This window comes from Lynx canadensis, chromosome A1 (genome assembly GCF_007474595.2).
Source record: "Lynx canadensis isolate LIC74 chromosome A1, mLynCan4.pri.v2, whole genome shotgun sequence".
In the NCBI taxonomy this organism is placed as follows: domain Eukaryota; kingdom Metazoa; phylum Chordata; class Mammalia; order Carnivora; family Felidae; genus Lynx; species Lynx canadensis.
Genome location: NC_044303.2, coordinates 123,393,182 through 123,410,862, shown reverse-complemented (window position 1 = coordinate 123,410,862; position 17,681 = coordinate 123,393,182). Strand labels below are relative to the sequence as shown.

The following is a 17,681-nucleotide window of genomic DNA, read 5'->3' as shown; positions in this document are numbered from 1 at the left end:
TAAATGGGGAAAATCTTTGGAGAGCAGCTAATACTTATTCCGAGCCATGGAAAGTGGCCAGAATTTTGACAGATAGAAGACAAGGACAATCATATCTGAGTGTGAGGAAAACCATATAGAAAGTAAAGTTCATTGTGTGTATAATATTGAAGACTTAAGACATGTGCTGTTATATATGGTTAGGTTCCTTGGGACTTCATAAAAATAATATACATAAATATAGTTTATTATTTTATTAGTGAAGAAACTAAGATGCAAAAATGTTAACTGTCTGCCTTATTGATAGGGAGACAGCCAGTATTTGAGCCCTGACAGTCTTAGCCCAGGTCTTTAACCACAATGTGACTGAGTCCATGGGATGGGATACCTTGAATTAATGCTTGGGATGTCCGAGAAACAACAAGGTGGCCAGTAGGGCTGGCACAGGGGCAGCAATGGGTAGAAAATAGGAAATGAGGCCTGAGAGGTGGCGGAGGTCAGATCATGGGTGGGATTATAAGCCACTAAGAGGGCCTTGGTTCTTACTCTGAGTAAGTTAGAAGCCATGGGTGGCACAGATTGCCTTATGTTTTGCAAAACTGCTTTGGTTTTGGAGTTAAGGGTAGATTGTAGGAAATAAAGATGAGAGCGGAGAGAACACTAAGGAGTGAGGTCTTCCAAATTAGAAAAGGACACAGGAGAGGAACAATGAAGATCTGAGACACATCCTGTAAAAATGATACAAATGGTGATAAGGTGCAAAATCTAAGGCGCATCATGGGCATTCAAGCCAGAACATGTGGTCCAATTGCTAGCTCTCAAATTTTTAACTATATATATTTCCTAACTTCTTATCTGAGCCTCTGAGTCCTCTTCTATAAAATACAGATAACAATCACATACTTTGAATGGTTACTACAAAGATCAGACATAAAACTGTTATATCACATGACATATGCCAGCAACTAAATAATTAATAGTCATCACCATCATCATCATCATTACGTGAGAATGTAAACCCAAGGCTCAAAAATGCTGTTAAGTAATTTTCCCAAAATCTCACAGATAATTAATTGGGATTAAAATTTAGGTTTTATTTGTTTTGTTTTGTTTTTTATTTGTTTTGAACTAAACATGCTTATATAAAAAGATATGGAGAAAACTTTGAAATCTGCCTCTATTGATTTGCATTCATACAAGATAGCAATCTGTATATGCTTCTTTTTTGGGATACTACAATTCACATGGTAAGTGGAGAAAATGGTGATTGACTTCTTCTCAAATGCACAAGCAACTAAATCATACTTGGAGTGAATAAACTGAATAGGAAGAAGGGATCTCCTTATACACGAGAATCCAATACATGTCCTCAGTCCGAGAAGTTACTAAGGACATGGGATAAGGAGGTGGGAGCAGGAGGCTTGCCTGGAGAGAATGGAACAGTTATGTGGCTCTGATGGCCTGAAACAACTACCTGGACTGCTTCTCTCTTCACTTTCTCAGCTCCTACTTTCTCCTTTCCTTCCTTGCTATTATCTTTCTTCTCTTCTTCTTCAAGTTTGCTGCAATCAAAAATAAAGAAGATACAAGCTAAGTACAGTTTTCGATTGTCTTTGGTAATGTATTTTAAAAAGGAATGAGGATCTTCGAGACAAGGTCAGATTCACTCTTCGGTACAAATTTATCCAGTCTAAGAGGTGCTATTACTTTGCAGACAATAATAATAAAAATAAATAATTCAGTAGTTTACAATTCTCCTTAAAAAAATAAAACTAGCATTTTTTTTTTATCAGTATGTGACCCTCATGTAGTCTTTTTCTATCAGTCAGTGACTTTAGTGATCTGACTTTAGGCAAGCCACATTGCCTTGATTTTTCTAAACTGTGTAACTTTTCCCATGTAAATAACAACCATATCAATGATCAAAGCAGAGGTGATACCAAGTCAGATGATGGGCCCTAGTCAAAATAAACCACGTTTCATTATAAAATTAAAACTTTAGATATTATTTTAAGGGCATTAATATTCAAGTTGAATTCACGTTTTAAAGTATAATAATGATCCAAGCCCAAGAAAATTCAACAACTAACATTTTGAGGTTGATCAAGAGCCTAAGCTTCTGGCATTCTTGCCATGTTCTACTGATACACAGCTTATCAAAGCTTGAAAATCTATAGCATGGATCACATTATATCTGGTCATCTCCACAGAATGAACAAATAGAGCAAGTAAGAGAAGACCCTTGATTTCCTGAATCTGAGCCCATTGCCTTCCCTACTGACCTAGTGTGTCAACCTTTCCTTTAAGGAGCTATGTGCATATACCTGAGATTGGGCGAGGACATGCAAAAAGTTACAAGAGAGAAATCAACTTTGCACCTCTTTCAACAGATACTATTTAAACATTTTCCTCAGGGCTCCTGGGTGGCTCAGTCGGTTGAGCTTCCGACTTTGGCTCAGGTCATGATCTCACGGTCTGTGAGTTGGAGCCCCGTGTCGGGCTCTGTGCTGACAGCTCCGAGCCTGGAGCCTGCTTCGGATTCTGTGTCTCCCTCTCTCTCTGACTCTCCCCCGTTCATCCTCTGTCTCTCTCTGTCTCAAAAATAAATAAACATTAAAAAAAATAATAAAAAAAATTTAAACATTTTCCTTAACATTTACTTTAGCGTGAGACTCTGTAGAGGACTAAGAATCTAAGGAGGAGGAGAACCAGAGGAGGTAATAATCAATTTCTCCTATACTGTTCCACACAATGGAGCTCAGGTCCGACTCACCAAAACAGCAGCAAAAAAAGTCCCTGGACCTGGCTTCACAGGAAGACATTTCAATAAACACCTATTACATGGCCCTGCCTATTAGGGGTTTTACTCTCTACACTTATCAAAGTATTTATCTCACCTGGGCATGGTAATGTTCCTAAAAGGATAAATGTAATTCTCTCTATTCCATTTCTCATTCAGGTTATTCTAACAGTTCTTGCACACCGGCCTCATAGATCTCTGTTCAACTGGTTCTTCCTTAGCCAATATTTGAATATATTCACAGAATCATAAAATGTCAGAGGTGGGAGAGAGACCAATGATATCACTGCATCCAGATCATCAAACTTCTGCTCCCTCTTTGTTATGAATGATGATTATCAAGTGTTACAAACATACCAGCACTAAATTAAAACTTTCCCATGACTTACCTAGAGGATAGAAAGAGAACTGAATAGAGAATCACATTGTCACTGTGTGATTCAATATTACTTCCTGCCTTGTCCTTGTGCTTTTCAGCTTACCTAGCACACAACCCATGGCATATATTCTACACATTTCTAAAGAAACTGAGACTCAGATGTGATGGATAATAAAGAGATTCAGTAGAACAGATGAGCACAGGTACTCACAATAGACTTGCACACATGGAGCACTTGTTTCCATGCATTTTGCCATCTGGGCCACGGACAGGGTCATTCTCCTTGGTGCATATAAGCGTCCCATTCCTCACCTGGTTCTGAAATTCACTGCAGAGCTCCTGGAAAATATTTTCTCAGAATTATTTCTTACCCTGACTATTCCTTTGCCTATTCTGAGGAATAAGTGATGCAGAGTAAGAAGAAAAAGGAAAAGTGATTATGTGTAGCAGTAAATCAGTAAGTATTTACAAAACTTCCATCACGGACTCAGCATTGTCCTGGCACCAGAGCAGGTCTGGAAATATTTAACATCATCATTCCCCTGAGACTGCTTACAATCTAGGTACAGAAGAAGGCTGACAAAATTGGTAGAGAACAATATAAAATGTATGTTTGTGTTGTGTTACATATCAAAGTCTATTAACTGAATGATCAAAGGTGAGGGGGTTCAATGGACCTAGAAGAAGAGGCTTCTTGGAGGAACTGAGAATACTGGTCAGCCTTCACAAAAAAGAAGGAAATCCTGCCATTTACAACTACTTGGATGAAACTAGAGGGAACTCTGCTAAGTGAAATAAGTGAGGTAGACAAAAAATACTGTATGATCTCACTCATATGTGTAATCTAAAAAACCTGAACTCATAGAAACAGAAAGTAGAACGGTACTTTCCGGGGGCTGGGTGGGGTGGGGGAAATAGGGAGATGTTGGTTAAAGGTTATAAACTTCCATTTAAAGATGAATTAAGTTCTGGAGATCTAATGTAGAGTGTCGTAATTACAGTTAATGATACAATAGTATGCAATACAGTATACTTGAAAGTTGCTAAGAGACTAGATCCTAAATGTTCTCACCACAAAAAAAGAAATGTATTTGTGTAATTATGTGATGTGATGGAAGTGTTAGGTAATGCTATGGGAGTATTATTTTATAATATATAAGCGTGCCAAATCAACACGATAGACACCTTAAACTTATACAACGTGATATGTCAATTAAATCTTAATAAAGCTGGAAAAAATTAAAATAAGAATATAGTCTCCAAAAATTATTGGTAAACCTCAATTTGTCTTTAGAAGGCCGAGAAAGAAAAGAAAATGATGCCCAAAACTAAGAAATAAAGACATATTTCAAAAAAAGATACGGAGGAGAGAACAAGTATGATCCCTTGGAGAAACAGACACCTTTCTGGGAGTCACTTGATAAAGCAGAGGGATGCAGATTTCATACAGGAGAGGTACAAGAGAAGCAGAGAGAAGGAAAAGTGGTTTAGGACCATTTGGAAAATCTAAGATGACTTAGCAGCTGATCAGATATTATGGATAAAACAAGTGTTCAGTTTAAAATAAAAAGATGGCTCTAACTAACAGAAAAAAAAGTTAATGAGCAAGTGAGTCAGTTTAAAGGTCAACTTTTAAACTGTGTCAACTTTCCCCAAATAAATAGTAGGCTTACACCTTGCAGCTGTTAGGAAATAAAACACATAAAGGTAAATCCTGTTTATGGCCATTATATGAGAGTATTTCAATATCATATATGGACAGATTTTATTGTGCTGCTTATAAAATTATAAAATTAATCATGTACAGTAGATTAAGAATAATTAGAAAGTCAAAGGATTTAATAATTATTAACTAGGATGAGAATATTAGTACTTTCTCCATGTTTAGAGGGTGAGAAAGATAAAATATGATAATATATGTGTACTTTGTTTCATAAATTGGACTAATGAAAGCAATAGGGACATTGAACTGTGTATTTGAAATAATAGAGGTTGGAATGATGTAAACTGAAATTAGTAAATTGTAAAATTTGATATTAATAATCTGTGCCTGACAACAGAAATCTAAGAAAAGCCAAATATGGAGAATATACCTTACCAAGTAAGTTAACCCTCTACTTTTTATAAAATGAAACTCAAAATTTGAATTATCATGCAATATAATTGATACTCTGGAAACTTCCAATCAAGACCTTTTTTTCAGGGTTTTTGTTGTTGTTCATTTCAGGCACGACAATTGAAAAGGAAAACATTTCTGCTAATGAGATATCTAGAATGCTTTAAGGAGAAAAAAATGTCAAGGCATAGCATTAGCAGTCCTGAGAAAATTACCTTTGTAGCTTCTCTTTTAGTCTTTGTTCTTGTTCTTTCTTCTTGCTGACTGTAAGGAGCAGGGGAAGAAAAAGAGAGAAAAAGAAGAAATAGGTCTTAACAGAGTAGATTCTTAACGTGTACAGGTTGATCATCCGTTGCTTTAACAGGTCTCAAACACCCCCAAAGATCCACTCATAGCAGTTTGTCATTTTAGTGGATAATAAACTGAAATGATTCACTTTACCTCAAGATAATAGTCTGTAAGAAAAAGTCCCTTCATGAGTAAAACCCATTTAGCTCCTCAGCAAAGGCTGCAATAATATTTCCTGTTTACGGATTCTTTTGCATCTGCGATAACTCCTTCTACTTTGGTAATATTTGGTTTCTTTGGGGCAGTCAGGCATGGTTAAGGGGACAGACTCTGGAGTCAAACTGCAGAAGGATCACAAGAAATGTCTGACCCTCTCTGTGCCTTCCTCATTTTTAAATGGGGAAGGGGAAGGGAGGGATAAGAGAAGTAGCAATGAAATTAGTTTTATAGGATTGTTGTGAGTGTTAAATGAGTTAATACATGTAAAACAAGTAGAATAAGTAATAAGTACATGATAAAGTGATTGTCAAAAGCAATCGGTGTCATCATCACTGTAATTATTATTACGAGTCAATCCTCCCAAAACAGGCATATGATGGAAATAAAGTGGGGGTGATGGATCTTAACCATTCTGGATAACTAACAGGGCTGCAAACTGAGTTCAGCATAATTGAATCTACAGCACAATTTAATCCTGGTGTACAGACGGAAAAAAAATTAAACAATATGTAAGAAGTTTTAATTTTAAAATGCAAAAATGTTTTAGATAATATGTAAAAATTAGGTTATGTTTCAATCAACATAAGGCTTGCTCCCATTGATCAAATTAAACTTCCTTAAAAGGTGAAAAGACAGTTTGCATTTGGTATGAATGTGTGCAAGACGAGACCATGGAGGGAAGAAGGATTCTCAAAAAAGGCAACAGCCTTTGCTAACATACCCATAAAATATGAGGTAATAAATAAAACTTTATTTCTTTTTGATAAGGAATTAAAAAGATTTTTTATATGTTCTTGTTTATTTTTGAGACAGAGAGAGACAGAGCATGAGCAGGGGAGGGGCAGAGAGAGAGGGAGACACAGAATCTGAAGCAGGCTCCAGGCTCTGAGCCGTCAGCAGGGCTCAAACCCACACACCTGAGATTATGACCTGAGATCATGACCTGAGCTGAAGTCGGACGCCCAACCGACTGAGCCACCCAGGTGCCCCTTGATAAGGAATTTTTATAGGGATGGGAGAAAAGTACTAAAATAGTTCCAAAATATGAGATTTCTCATACTTTTTTTTTTTTTTTCAACGTTTATTTATTTTTGGGACAGAGAGAGACAGAGCATGAACAGGGGAGGGGCAGAGAGAGAGGGAGACACAGAATCGGAAACAGGCTCCAGGCTCTGAGCCATCAGCCCAGAGCCTGACGCGGGGCTCGAACTCACGGACCGCGAGATCGTGACCTGGCTGAAGTCGGACGCTTAACCGACTGCGCCACCCAGGCTCCCCATTCTCATACTTTTTTATATGGAAACTGACCTAAACTTTGCCATGAGTCTAAGTTGACTAAAATATTTAAGAAGCATTTTCTTTCCATCCTGGGAAATCATCAGAGGAAGCAGCAGAGCTGACCACTAGATGGCAGAATTCCTTCCTCATCACTGAAAGACTGATGTACAGACACAGAAAAACAGACTGAAAAAAGCCTAAATTCAGGCAAATATAATTACTAGAAGTTGATAATGGCATTGCTAAATGATTATCTTCTATCTATACCATAGGGTGAGAAACATCATTTTCTTCATTTTTTTTTCCTGCACTAATGTTTCTAACTTTCCCAACTCCTCTGGGCCTTTGTCATCTATAACTTGTGATAATGTAAGAAAGATCTATTTCATGTTTGTCTTGAAGATCAAATGAGATTAGGCAGCAAAGCTTTTTGCAAATATTTGTCGATGATATGCATTAAATAAATGTTGGTTATAATGATTATATGTTCATCATCTTGACTTCCATCTAAGAGGTTTTTAATGTTTCCGTGCCCAACCACTATGGGACAAATATTGTTCTCTACCGGGAAAGACTGAATGAATCCTTTGAGAGATTCTGAGTTTATAGCAAATCAACTGGAGTGTTTCTTGGGACAAAGATCAAAGCCTTAAGGAATATCATAGACTCTTTTTTTGTGAAAATACATCATGCCATTTATTCTACAGTTACCCTTTAGTCCCCTGTAAACAAGGATCCAACTTCCACTGTTCCTAAAACAGGCTTCACCTATTTCAAATATTACAAAGTTCATCTTTGTGTTGCACTCAAATCTGTGTCCCTATTGCTCTCATCCATTTTAACTCTACTTCTTAAGATCACACAGAATGAGTAAGAAGAAAGGTAGTAAACTAAAACAAACACTCTCCTAAAACCTGCCATGCACCATAATGATATTTTATATGTAATCTCATCCATTTCCTATTTTAGCTGATAATCCTTCAAGTAACTAAAAAGCAATTAGTGTGGTTACCACAGAGTATTCTCTTCTCTGAATCAAAGATCTTGAGTTCTCTCTAAAATCTCTTTATATCGCAATCATCATCATCTGAAAGCTCTCCACTTGCTTTTAGGTTTTGTATTTTAATGTGTGTGTGTGTGTGTTTAGTTCATTTAAATGTGACACCCCAAAATGACTGCTGTACTGAAGAGAAAAATGCATTATTCACAACTGATTATTCACAAATGTTTGAAAACTTCGCTCGGTTCCTTCTCCCCCACCATCAGCAGTCCTGAGCTTTACTCACAAGAAGGCCTCACACATGGAACAGGTGTTGCCATGCACTTTCCCATCTGGGCCCTTGATGGGGTCGTTCTCTCTGGTGCAGAGAAGCTGTCCATTCTTCCTTAATTTGCGGTATTCGCTGCACAATTCCTGTGAAATTGAGGAAGGAAGTTCGAGGTCTTGAACATAGGTTGGATCAGACTGGCAAAACAGCTGCATTTTTTCTCAAATGGGGATCAGCAAGTGACTTATTTTAGAATAGGTCTTAGAAGACATGACTATTTTTTAAGGATGAAAGTTATAAACACTTAACCTAGAAATAGTCACATATGCACGTGTGTATATGCTCACATGTAAACAAACACAAACTGTACAAACGTTTCCTACAGCTTCAGGGGATTTATGAGTTTCCTGAATGCCATCTATGGAGCCCAGGTCCACATGCCTCTGACTTTTGGAAAAGTTTCCCTCACCTCAAAGGAAGTTGTGTTCTTAGATTGTCTCTTATTTCTTGACTCACTTTCCTTCTTTTTCTTTTCTTCTTCTGCTTGACTAAAAGAGAATATAGAAAGAGATCAGTAAGGATCATAGAATGCCCAAATTGAAAGTGATCTCAAATATCAGTTAATTATTGTAGTTAACATTTAGTAAGTTCTTACTATGTACCTAAACTCGTGCTCATACCATGAAATCTTCTCAACTGCATGTTGTAAAACTTCTATTACGACCCCACAGGTAAGAAAACTGACAGACAGAATGGATCACTGCCCCAAGGACACTTGCAGTTTTCCAATCTTCCAGTACTCACAACTTTCAATACTCAGTATGTCTCATTACTATCTAGCTTTGCTTTAATCTGCCAGTAAATTCTCTACTTACATCATCCGTGAAACCCCACATAGGTCATTCTACCCCTGAAGTCCTCAAACTGTTAGGAAGTTGCTCTTGGCATTGAGCTGGACCCCTTCCAGAGTTTTGACTCATTGTTCCCACTTTCATCCATACAGACAGCCTACAGTGTTGATTCCACATTTAAAAACAAAAGATACTTGGGTATTTCAAGGCCATAACTCTCCCCTTGCTAAGTATGCCATGTCTTAACAGTCCTCAGGGGACATGGTTTGTATTCATTTCCTCTAAATATGTTTTTGCTTTTCTGCTGAAGTGGAGCTCTCACAAAGGAACACAAAGTTAATCTGGACTCAGTGCTTACATTTTCTAGAATCCCTTCCATAACAACAACAATTGTCTATTGAAGAGAGAGATGTTGAACATATAGCCACACATATCAATTTACAGCTATGCTAATTGTGGTTAGTGCTATAAAGGAAAGTCCTCGTCACCGAGATGGAACAATTGAGGGGTTAGGGGCATGGAGTAGGCTTCACCATGATTGTTTCAGCTGACAAGTCAACACATGGAGGGGTTCACTGTGCCAGATACTCATCTTTCCTATTCCAAGTCGTTTCCCCAGGTCCTGTGTATGGATTAATGTACCATTTTGCATACTGATATGTTTGCTTTGTGATTTGTTGTGTGATTTTAGATGACTTCACAACCTGCTCTGTAGGGGTGAGATCCTTGTTTTATATCCTGTACACTTCCAGAGGAACTCAACCAGTGATTGATATGCAGGAATTATTCTTTGGAGTTGGTTAGGAGTGACATCACCATGATGGCAACATAGGTGGTTCCTAACTTCCCTCCCCCTCACGAGAACAACCGACCTCTATTCAAGAACACGACATGACTGAGAGAATCCTACAACACAGGGGTGAGGCTGAAGCACACACTGGACCTCAGAGACCAAGACAGACTGCATTAAAAGGGTAAGAGAAGGAGCTACACGTGGACCTCTCTGCCTCTCTCTGAGAACAGAACAGGAATTATTCTCTGATAATTATGACATTGTGCAAAACTGCCACTGACAAGAAATAAAACACAACTTAATTTTTAAGAAGTAAATACAACAAAGCTAACATTAAAAAATTTAAAAAATGAAGCAGAAAGGACAAAAGTCTCCCTCATTTTTCCAGCTACAGCGCTACTCACAAGAACACCTCACACATGGAGCAGGTGTTGCCATGCATTTTCCCATCCGGGCCCTGGATGGGGTCGTTCTCTCTGGTGCAGGGGAGTCTTCCATTCCTCACAAGCTTACGATATTCACTGCACAGCTCCTGCCGAAACAGAGAAAGCAAGTTGGGGATACTTGCTTTTATGCCTATTCCAAGCAGAATCCTGGAACATCTACAGTGGCAGAAACTAGTGTTATGTTTCTTTGATTCCAGGATTTCAGCTGTGTTTCTCTCACATGTAAAATTCAGTTCAACAAACAAAACTCATCATTTGCTAAGAGATGGGAACAAGTAGAACATAATAGGATGTCAAAATATAATAAATGAGGTGGGCAAGTAAACTCCATTTTAATCTAAATGGAATAAAATAAGTGCAAACATGTAGGTACAAGAAAATCTGAGAATGCAGAGGTTGAGGCCATGAGATCTGATTGTGAAAAGCAGAGAAGATGTCATGGGACAGGAATAATTTGTATGAGACTGAACAGCAAACAGGATTTTGTGGGTAAGAAGACAGTTGGGGAATATGCATACTAGATTGTTAAAACAAATTGAGAAACAAAGTTGTAAACTACATGGGCATATAGCAGAACGTGAATTTCTAAATGAAGGTAAGAAGCCAAATAAAATAGTTAAGGAGGTTGAGGTGTATGTTGCAGTTAATGATGAGCCATTTGTGGGCTTTAAGCAGATAAATATTTTGAAACTTCAGTTGTGTTAGGGAGGATAGTTGGGTAAGGGAAAGACTAAAACCTAGAGGGAGAAGTAGGAGACTTTCATCATCTAAACAATAGGCGATGGGGGGCCTGGGTGGCTTAGTCAGCTGAGCGTACAACTCTTGATTTTGGCTCAGGTCATGATCCCAGGGCTGTGGGATCAAGCCCTGCATCAGGCTCTGTGCTGAGGCGGGGGGGGGGGCTTACTTGGGATTCCCTCTCTCCCCTTCTCCCTGCCCCTCCACCACTTGTATGCTCTCTCTCAAATACACACACACACACACACACACACACACACACACACACACAACCCAAGGGAAAAAAACCCCAAAACAATGTGTGATAATAACTTAATAAAAGGCTATGGAAACAAATATTATAACATTTCAGGGATAAAAATCAGGCTTTCTGTGTGCAGAATGAAGGTATTTTTATCCCAACTCAGATGTGAAATTTCCAAAACTCGCAGGTAGAAAATATACACGTAGAGTCTCTGGAAAGTGGTTTGCCAAAGCTAGCACAGTCTGTACTGGTGAAACCAGTACTAGAAGTCAGTTTTTTCAGACTTCAAAGAAGTTATTCTTATTGTACAGGATTAGTCTCTGAAGCAGTGAGAATGGATCAAGCACCCATAGCAGTCATCTCAATGTCATCTCCAGAGGAAAGGGTTAAGATTTCCTGGGAATTTTTGCAGGACAATTTTCTACCCTATAGACTCTGAAATATGTTCAAATTATAGTGCCCAGTAGGACTCATTGGGTGGGTTCCACTCACTGCATATGAAGGTGCTTTTCCAGATTCTCTTTTACTTCGTGCTTCATCTTCAGCCTTTTCCTTTTCTTTAGCTTCTGCTTGGCTGAATGAGAGAAAACGAGAAGAATCCATAGGACCAAATACAGGCAATTATTTGTCCACATTCCTGCATTGATAATTTCTCCTCCCTCTTTAGGAAGAGCAATTTTGGCCTTTTATCGCTAAACCAATGAGAAACAACAAAATAGCCTCTAGTATGGTAAGACACCATAACTTCTTCATAGTTTTTGCTTAACATTGAAAGAAATATAGTGATTGTGGATTTGGAAAACTTGCTTTCTGTAAATTACCTTTCTTGCCTGAGGTCACAAAAGAAATGTCATCAATGTCCACAGAGGAGGTATCAAAACTGGTACCATAGTGACAGTATACCTGGAGGCTGAAAGTGGCCTTTACAAGCACATTGACTGGTTCCCTTGTTTCACAGTGAGGCAGAGACAGTTTTGGCTATACTCTTAGGACAGGACTACAACTAAACAAGTTCTCTCCCCTTAAGTCTATAGTCTATCCATCACATCGTGCACACCCTAGCTTTATTAATTCACCTTACATGTATTGCTTACTCATGGCTGTGTTATCTAAAAACAAAATATAGGGTGGTGGGAAAGGCCAATAATTTTCATACACTGATAAACCAAATGAGCTTACATTTGCTTGGCACAATGGAATTGCATAGTATGTACAGCTAACTGATGGCATTTCAATTACACAAGGCTGTCAATCAAAACAAAAGACCATAGATTTGAAATGTAAATCACCTACTTAATCTGAGCTCAATCAAATAAACTGGGAGCAATTCCAAATTTTGAAAGCAAACTGTCAATTCTAACTTATCGAGAAATGTCACATTATATATAGTAATATTTAATTTTATAAGGGTTCATGGTTGTTTCATGGGCAATACTAACTCTAATAATCACTTTCTGCTTTAGGTGTTCACTTTGGGCCCTAATGTCTCCAGAGGATGAGATGCCACAAACTTGTACAACAGGTTCACATATGATGCTTCAGCAGTGGGAAGAATCTGATATTTGCACAAGCTCATGGTTGTCAGGATGTTCCAGTGGTAAGAGAATGAATGTCGGGGAAACAGACATATTGGAATAAATAGTTCCCAGCTTTATTGGCTTTATTGCTAACATTCTATGTAAGTATTCAACTTATTCAACTCCTTTCCCTATTTTGAGCCACAGCTTCCCCATCTATGAAAGTAGCTAGTTCTATTAGACCATCTGTAAGTTCCCTTCTCTCTTTGGTGTTCTTTTAGACACTTTGACATTCTATACTCACTAGAAGGCTTGACACATGGAACACAGGTTTCCATGCATTTTCCCATCTGGACCACGAATAGGGTCATTTTCTCTGGTACAGAAAAGTATTCCATCCTTTGCATGATGCTGATATTCACTGCAGAGTTTCTAAATAATGAAAATGAGACACTTTAGATATAGTTCTCTATTCTGTTTATACATTTTAGATACTGTGGAGGATTTGAGTGACAGGAGACTGAAGTTAGAGAAATTACAGAAAAAAATAAGGAAAGAAAGGGAGGGAAGAATTGAGGAAGACAGGAAGGGAGGGAGGAAGGGAGGGAGGGAGGAAGGAGAGAGTGAAGGAAGGAAGGTAAAGAAGGAAGAGAAAGAAGGAAGAAACTGGAAATGAAAGATAAAAGGATAGTTTTGATTTGAGAACTAAAATTAAAGGATTGTGGGAAAGAAATCAGTTGAAGATGAGGGCTAGACAAAAAGATGGAGTTACATGAAGTCAGAAGGGGACTAATGAGGTAGGCTGTTTTATGAAACTGTGAAACTGCACACTAGAGAAGGTGGACTAACTCACTGTTAGAAACAACTTAAATAGAGTTTCTTCATGGAGTGAAATGGTCCAAATATCCTCCAGGATACCTTCAAATGTTAGCTTGTCATATTACCACTGGATTGTGCCAATATTTCTGACTCTATGAACACAATGTAGAAGATGAACTGAATCTTGAGGACTCAGGGAGATGTTGGCTACAGACATAGAGACTAGGCAGAATGCTAATACCCTCACATAAAGGAAATCTATTAGAGATATGAGCTAAGTCAGTAGCAGGAGAAAAAAAAAACAACAAATGCCTGGTTAAGATATGTTTAGAAAGTAGAATGTGGTATGATTTTAAAGGGAGCATATTAAAATGTTACCCTGAAGACCTCCAAACAACTACCACACATATCAAACTTTGAATTCAGATAGTGCTTTGATATATTACCTTCATTTAGGAACTATTTTACTAATATGACTTGATTAATGTTCTCCAAATAGAGCTAAAAATTGTAATGCCATAATTATTCTTATAAGTCTTATGAATTAATAACTATAAATCACTTTCCAGAAGATCCATCAGTAATGGAAGAAAAATGAACCAACATCGAAAAGGCTTTCTAGGGGCGCCTGGGTGGCGCAGTCGGTTAAGCGTCCGTCTCCAGCCAGGTCACGATCTCGCGGTCCGTGAGTTCGAGCCCCGCGTCAGGCTCTGGGCTCATGGCTCAGAGCCTGGAGCCTGTTTCTGATTCTGTGTCTCCCTCTCTCTCTCTCTCTCTGCCCGTCCCCTGTTCATGCTCTGTCTCTCTCTGTCCCAAAAATAAATAAACGTTGAAAAAAAAATTAAAAAAAAAAAAAAAGAAAAGGCTTTCTAGAGTAAAATGTAAACACACACACACACACACACACACACACCCACAAAAGTCAAAACAAGGTGATCAAACTAATCATCACCTCAATTTCTCTTTTAACTTTAACTTTTTCTTTAGCCTTCCTTAGGTTTTCATGTGCTTTATTTTTTTCGTCTGAAAAACGCCGTTTCCTGGAGAAAAACAAGACAAAATAAATATACACAGATGCTTCAAATCTTTATGTTACAAAATCGTCATTTAGGTGAAGGTGGGAAAACAGCCACATGTTCATGAGTTCTAATACAAACATTTTCCAATCATCTTAAAGCTCCTAATTAGATTGAAATCTTCACTCTTTACCCCCCAAATCCCTTTCATTTTGCTTTCATGTATCCACTGCAGTGATCTTTTTTGTCATCTTCCTTTTTTTAAAATCCCCTTAGCTTAAATTCTACCTTCATTGAGAAGACATCCCAGATCTCAAAGTGGAAATGGGTTGTATATCTGTCACTGTATTTTCATACCCGAATATTCTCTTATAGGATAGTTCTCACTCTGTCTTGAAATGTGTGTGTTTGCGGAGGCACTTATTTGTACTCTTTAACTTTAAGCTTCTTGAGAGCAGGGATCTTCACTTGTACATTCGTTCAACATTTGGCCAGTAACAATTTTTTGTCAAGTGCAGGCCAAGCCCTTGGGCATATACTACAGCAGCATACAAAACAGACACATACCCTGTGTTCTTGGAATTTAGAACCCAGTAGAAAAGTCTAACAGTCAACAAATAGTCATAGGAATAATTACACAATTACCAGCTGTGATGATTGTTAGGAAACAAAATTAAGAGTTACAAGGATTGATTTCAATTAGGAATTTCAGGAGTCTTATCCAAAGAAGAATAATCTTGAAATGCGATCCACAGAGGGGGAGACACTACCTGGCCAAGACTGAGACAGACTTGCTGGAGGACAGCATAAAAAAAAGAGCTTGGAAAGATCAAGGATATGAATGAGTGACAAGACCTTGTCTGAGACATCTTCATAAATGCCATGATTTCTATGTTGTGGGATTTGCCCTTCCCCAAGCTCAGATGCCCGAGATGAAAAGATAAAGTTAATCTCATTCACATATGAACCTCAAGTTTTTGTGGGTGTCAACATCTGTCTATCACAATGGGATAATTAGTGAAGGAAAAGAGTCAAAGTCTTGGTACCTGCTTTTACCCTCATTCTGTATTATGAGTAGCTCATAAAAAGGCTTACAAAAGTGGTGGGAGGAAATATTAAGAAGTATTTTGTAATCCAGTCTTCTAACTGGAAAATCAAATCCATCTGTACTCAGAAACAGACATACATCATGAGGATCTATTTACTAGGTGATATCATGTTTTGTAGAGGGCAGAAAACTGCTCAAAAAATTCTAAACAACAAAGCTGTACCTCAACATCGTGCTTATTCACTGTGCCAATCAATCTCCACTTCACGTGCCCATTCACTCCAAAGAAACTGCATCTATACTCACAACATTTCAGCACACAGGGCACATTTGTTGCCATGCATCCTGCCATCAGGGCCGCGAACTGGGTCACTCTCCCGTGTACAGTAAAGTCTTCCATTCTTCACTTGGGTTTCAAATTCCTTACAAAAATCCTTCAAAAAGATAACTAATTACACTTAGCACTTTTCTACTCTTTAACACAGAAAATGTATACCATGGATTTATAGTCACAGAATGTCAGGTGTAGAAGATGTTGGTAAACATGTAACATATTAATGAAGATTAGTAAGAAATAGTAATTATGTCATGACATTACTTGGTACCTGTATCTACTATTTGGTTTATTAAAAGGTAAAGAGCATTATAAAGAATAAGGCTGAGCATTTATTTCGTAAAATGAGATAGCTCTTGTTAACTTCCAAGTCTATGAAAAAAGGATTATAAAAAAAAAAAAAGATCTTTCAACTAGTCCCAACAAAGACATAACAAAACGCAGCTGCCAAGACAAAAGCAAAAATTTGTCAACAAGCAGAACAGAGAATCTGTGAGATGTCATGCTTAAACACTATTTAATATGGACTGAATCAAGAACAATCCAATATGGCTTGCAAGGAAATAAGGTGGCATCCAATGACATTACACTTTCTTTCATTTGTTCTCTCTGTGAATCTGTGGCCTCCTTTACTGATGTTCATTTTTATGGGCTCTGCTTCCTTTACTGATATCTATTTCTAATACAGTAGATAGAAAGCACCGAAAATGAATCTAATTTTCATTCACTTCCCACTGCAGAGAGAGGCAAAACATCAAGATTAATATTTATTTAGAAAACCTTAAAAGGCTGTGACTTCCCCAAATGTTCCAAGAAAGGTTTGTACCCAGATTTCCCAATGCTTTAGTTCAGTGGTTTCAGGTTTTTCTCTCTGTTTGGAAGTCCTACTATTAGATGAAGGCTAAACTTTATATTTATGTCTATATTTCTATCTATACCTCCCCTAAATTGCTCTAGACTTAGGGATCTCTCATGTCAACAAACATGTTTTGTGATGGTGTATATTACTATATAACCTACAAGAAATGCTTTTCAAAGCCTTTTTCAACTGTGTGACCCTCATTTTCCCATTTCAGCCAAGAAAACATGAGCATAAAGAATGTGGTTTGAAGTCTGAAGACCTGAGCAGCTAGATTGCCTTTAACTCCCTGGGAGATCACAGCAAAGCCCCATCACCTTAGAGACCTCAATCTCACCTACCTACACAATGAGGCTTTTGGAATAGATGCTCTTTAGGACTTTTTCTAGATCTAGTATTCTCAATTTTTAAAAAAGAATTCATATTTCATGAGGACACTTTTAAAAAGGACTCTAATTGACTCCTAATAAGAAGATACTTGTTTTTGGAGGAGCAGTGGGTGTGCTCCAAACTTCCTGGTTATAATAATCTAGGAATAAAGACATAGAAGACAATCACCTGATAATCACAGCATGGTAACAAAATTACTGTTCAATGGTTCCCATAAGAGAAACAATGATAATTTCAGTTTATAAGTTGTGATTCATCTAAGGAGATTCTGAAGAAATACTTTTGTGAGCAAACCACTG

At 37.8% G+C, this 17,681-nt stretch overlaps 1 protein-coding gene across 1 annotated transcript in view; it reads right to left on the bottom strand.

The window, feature by feature from the left end:
* The window catches only part of SPINK5 (serine peptidase inhibitor Kazal type 5), a 106,830-nt gene that overhangs the window by 58,042 nt on the left and 31,107 nt on the right, over window positions 1–17,681 (bottom strand). The window contains 10 exon segments of the mRNA XM_032593897.1: window positions 1,454–1,541; window positions 3,370–3,497; window positions 5,490–5,538; window positions 8,346–8,473; window positions 8,797–8,875; window positions 10,376–10,503; window positions 11,892–11,973; window positions 13,221–13,348; window positions 14,688–14,775; window positions 16,106–16,233. Of these exon segments, the coding sequence (XP_032449788.1) occupies window positions 1,454–1,541; window positions 3,370–3,497; window positions 5,490–5,538; window positions 8,346–8,473; window positions 8,797–8,875; window positions 10,376–10,503; window positions 11,892–11,973; window positions 13,221–13,348; window positions 14,688–14,775; window positions 16,106–16,233 (1,026 nt within the window).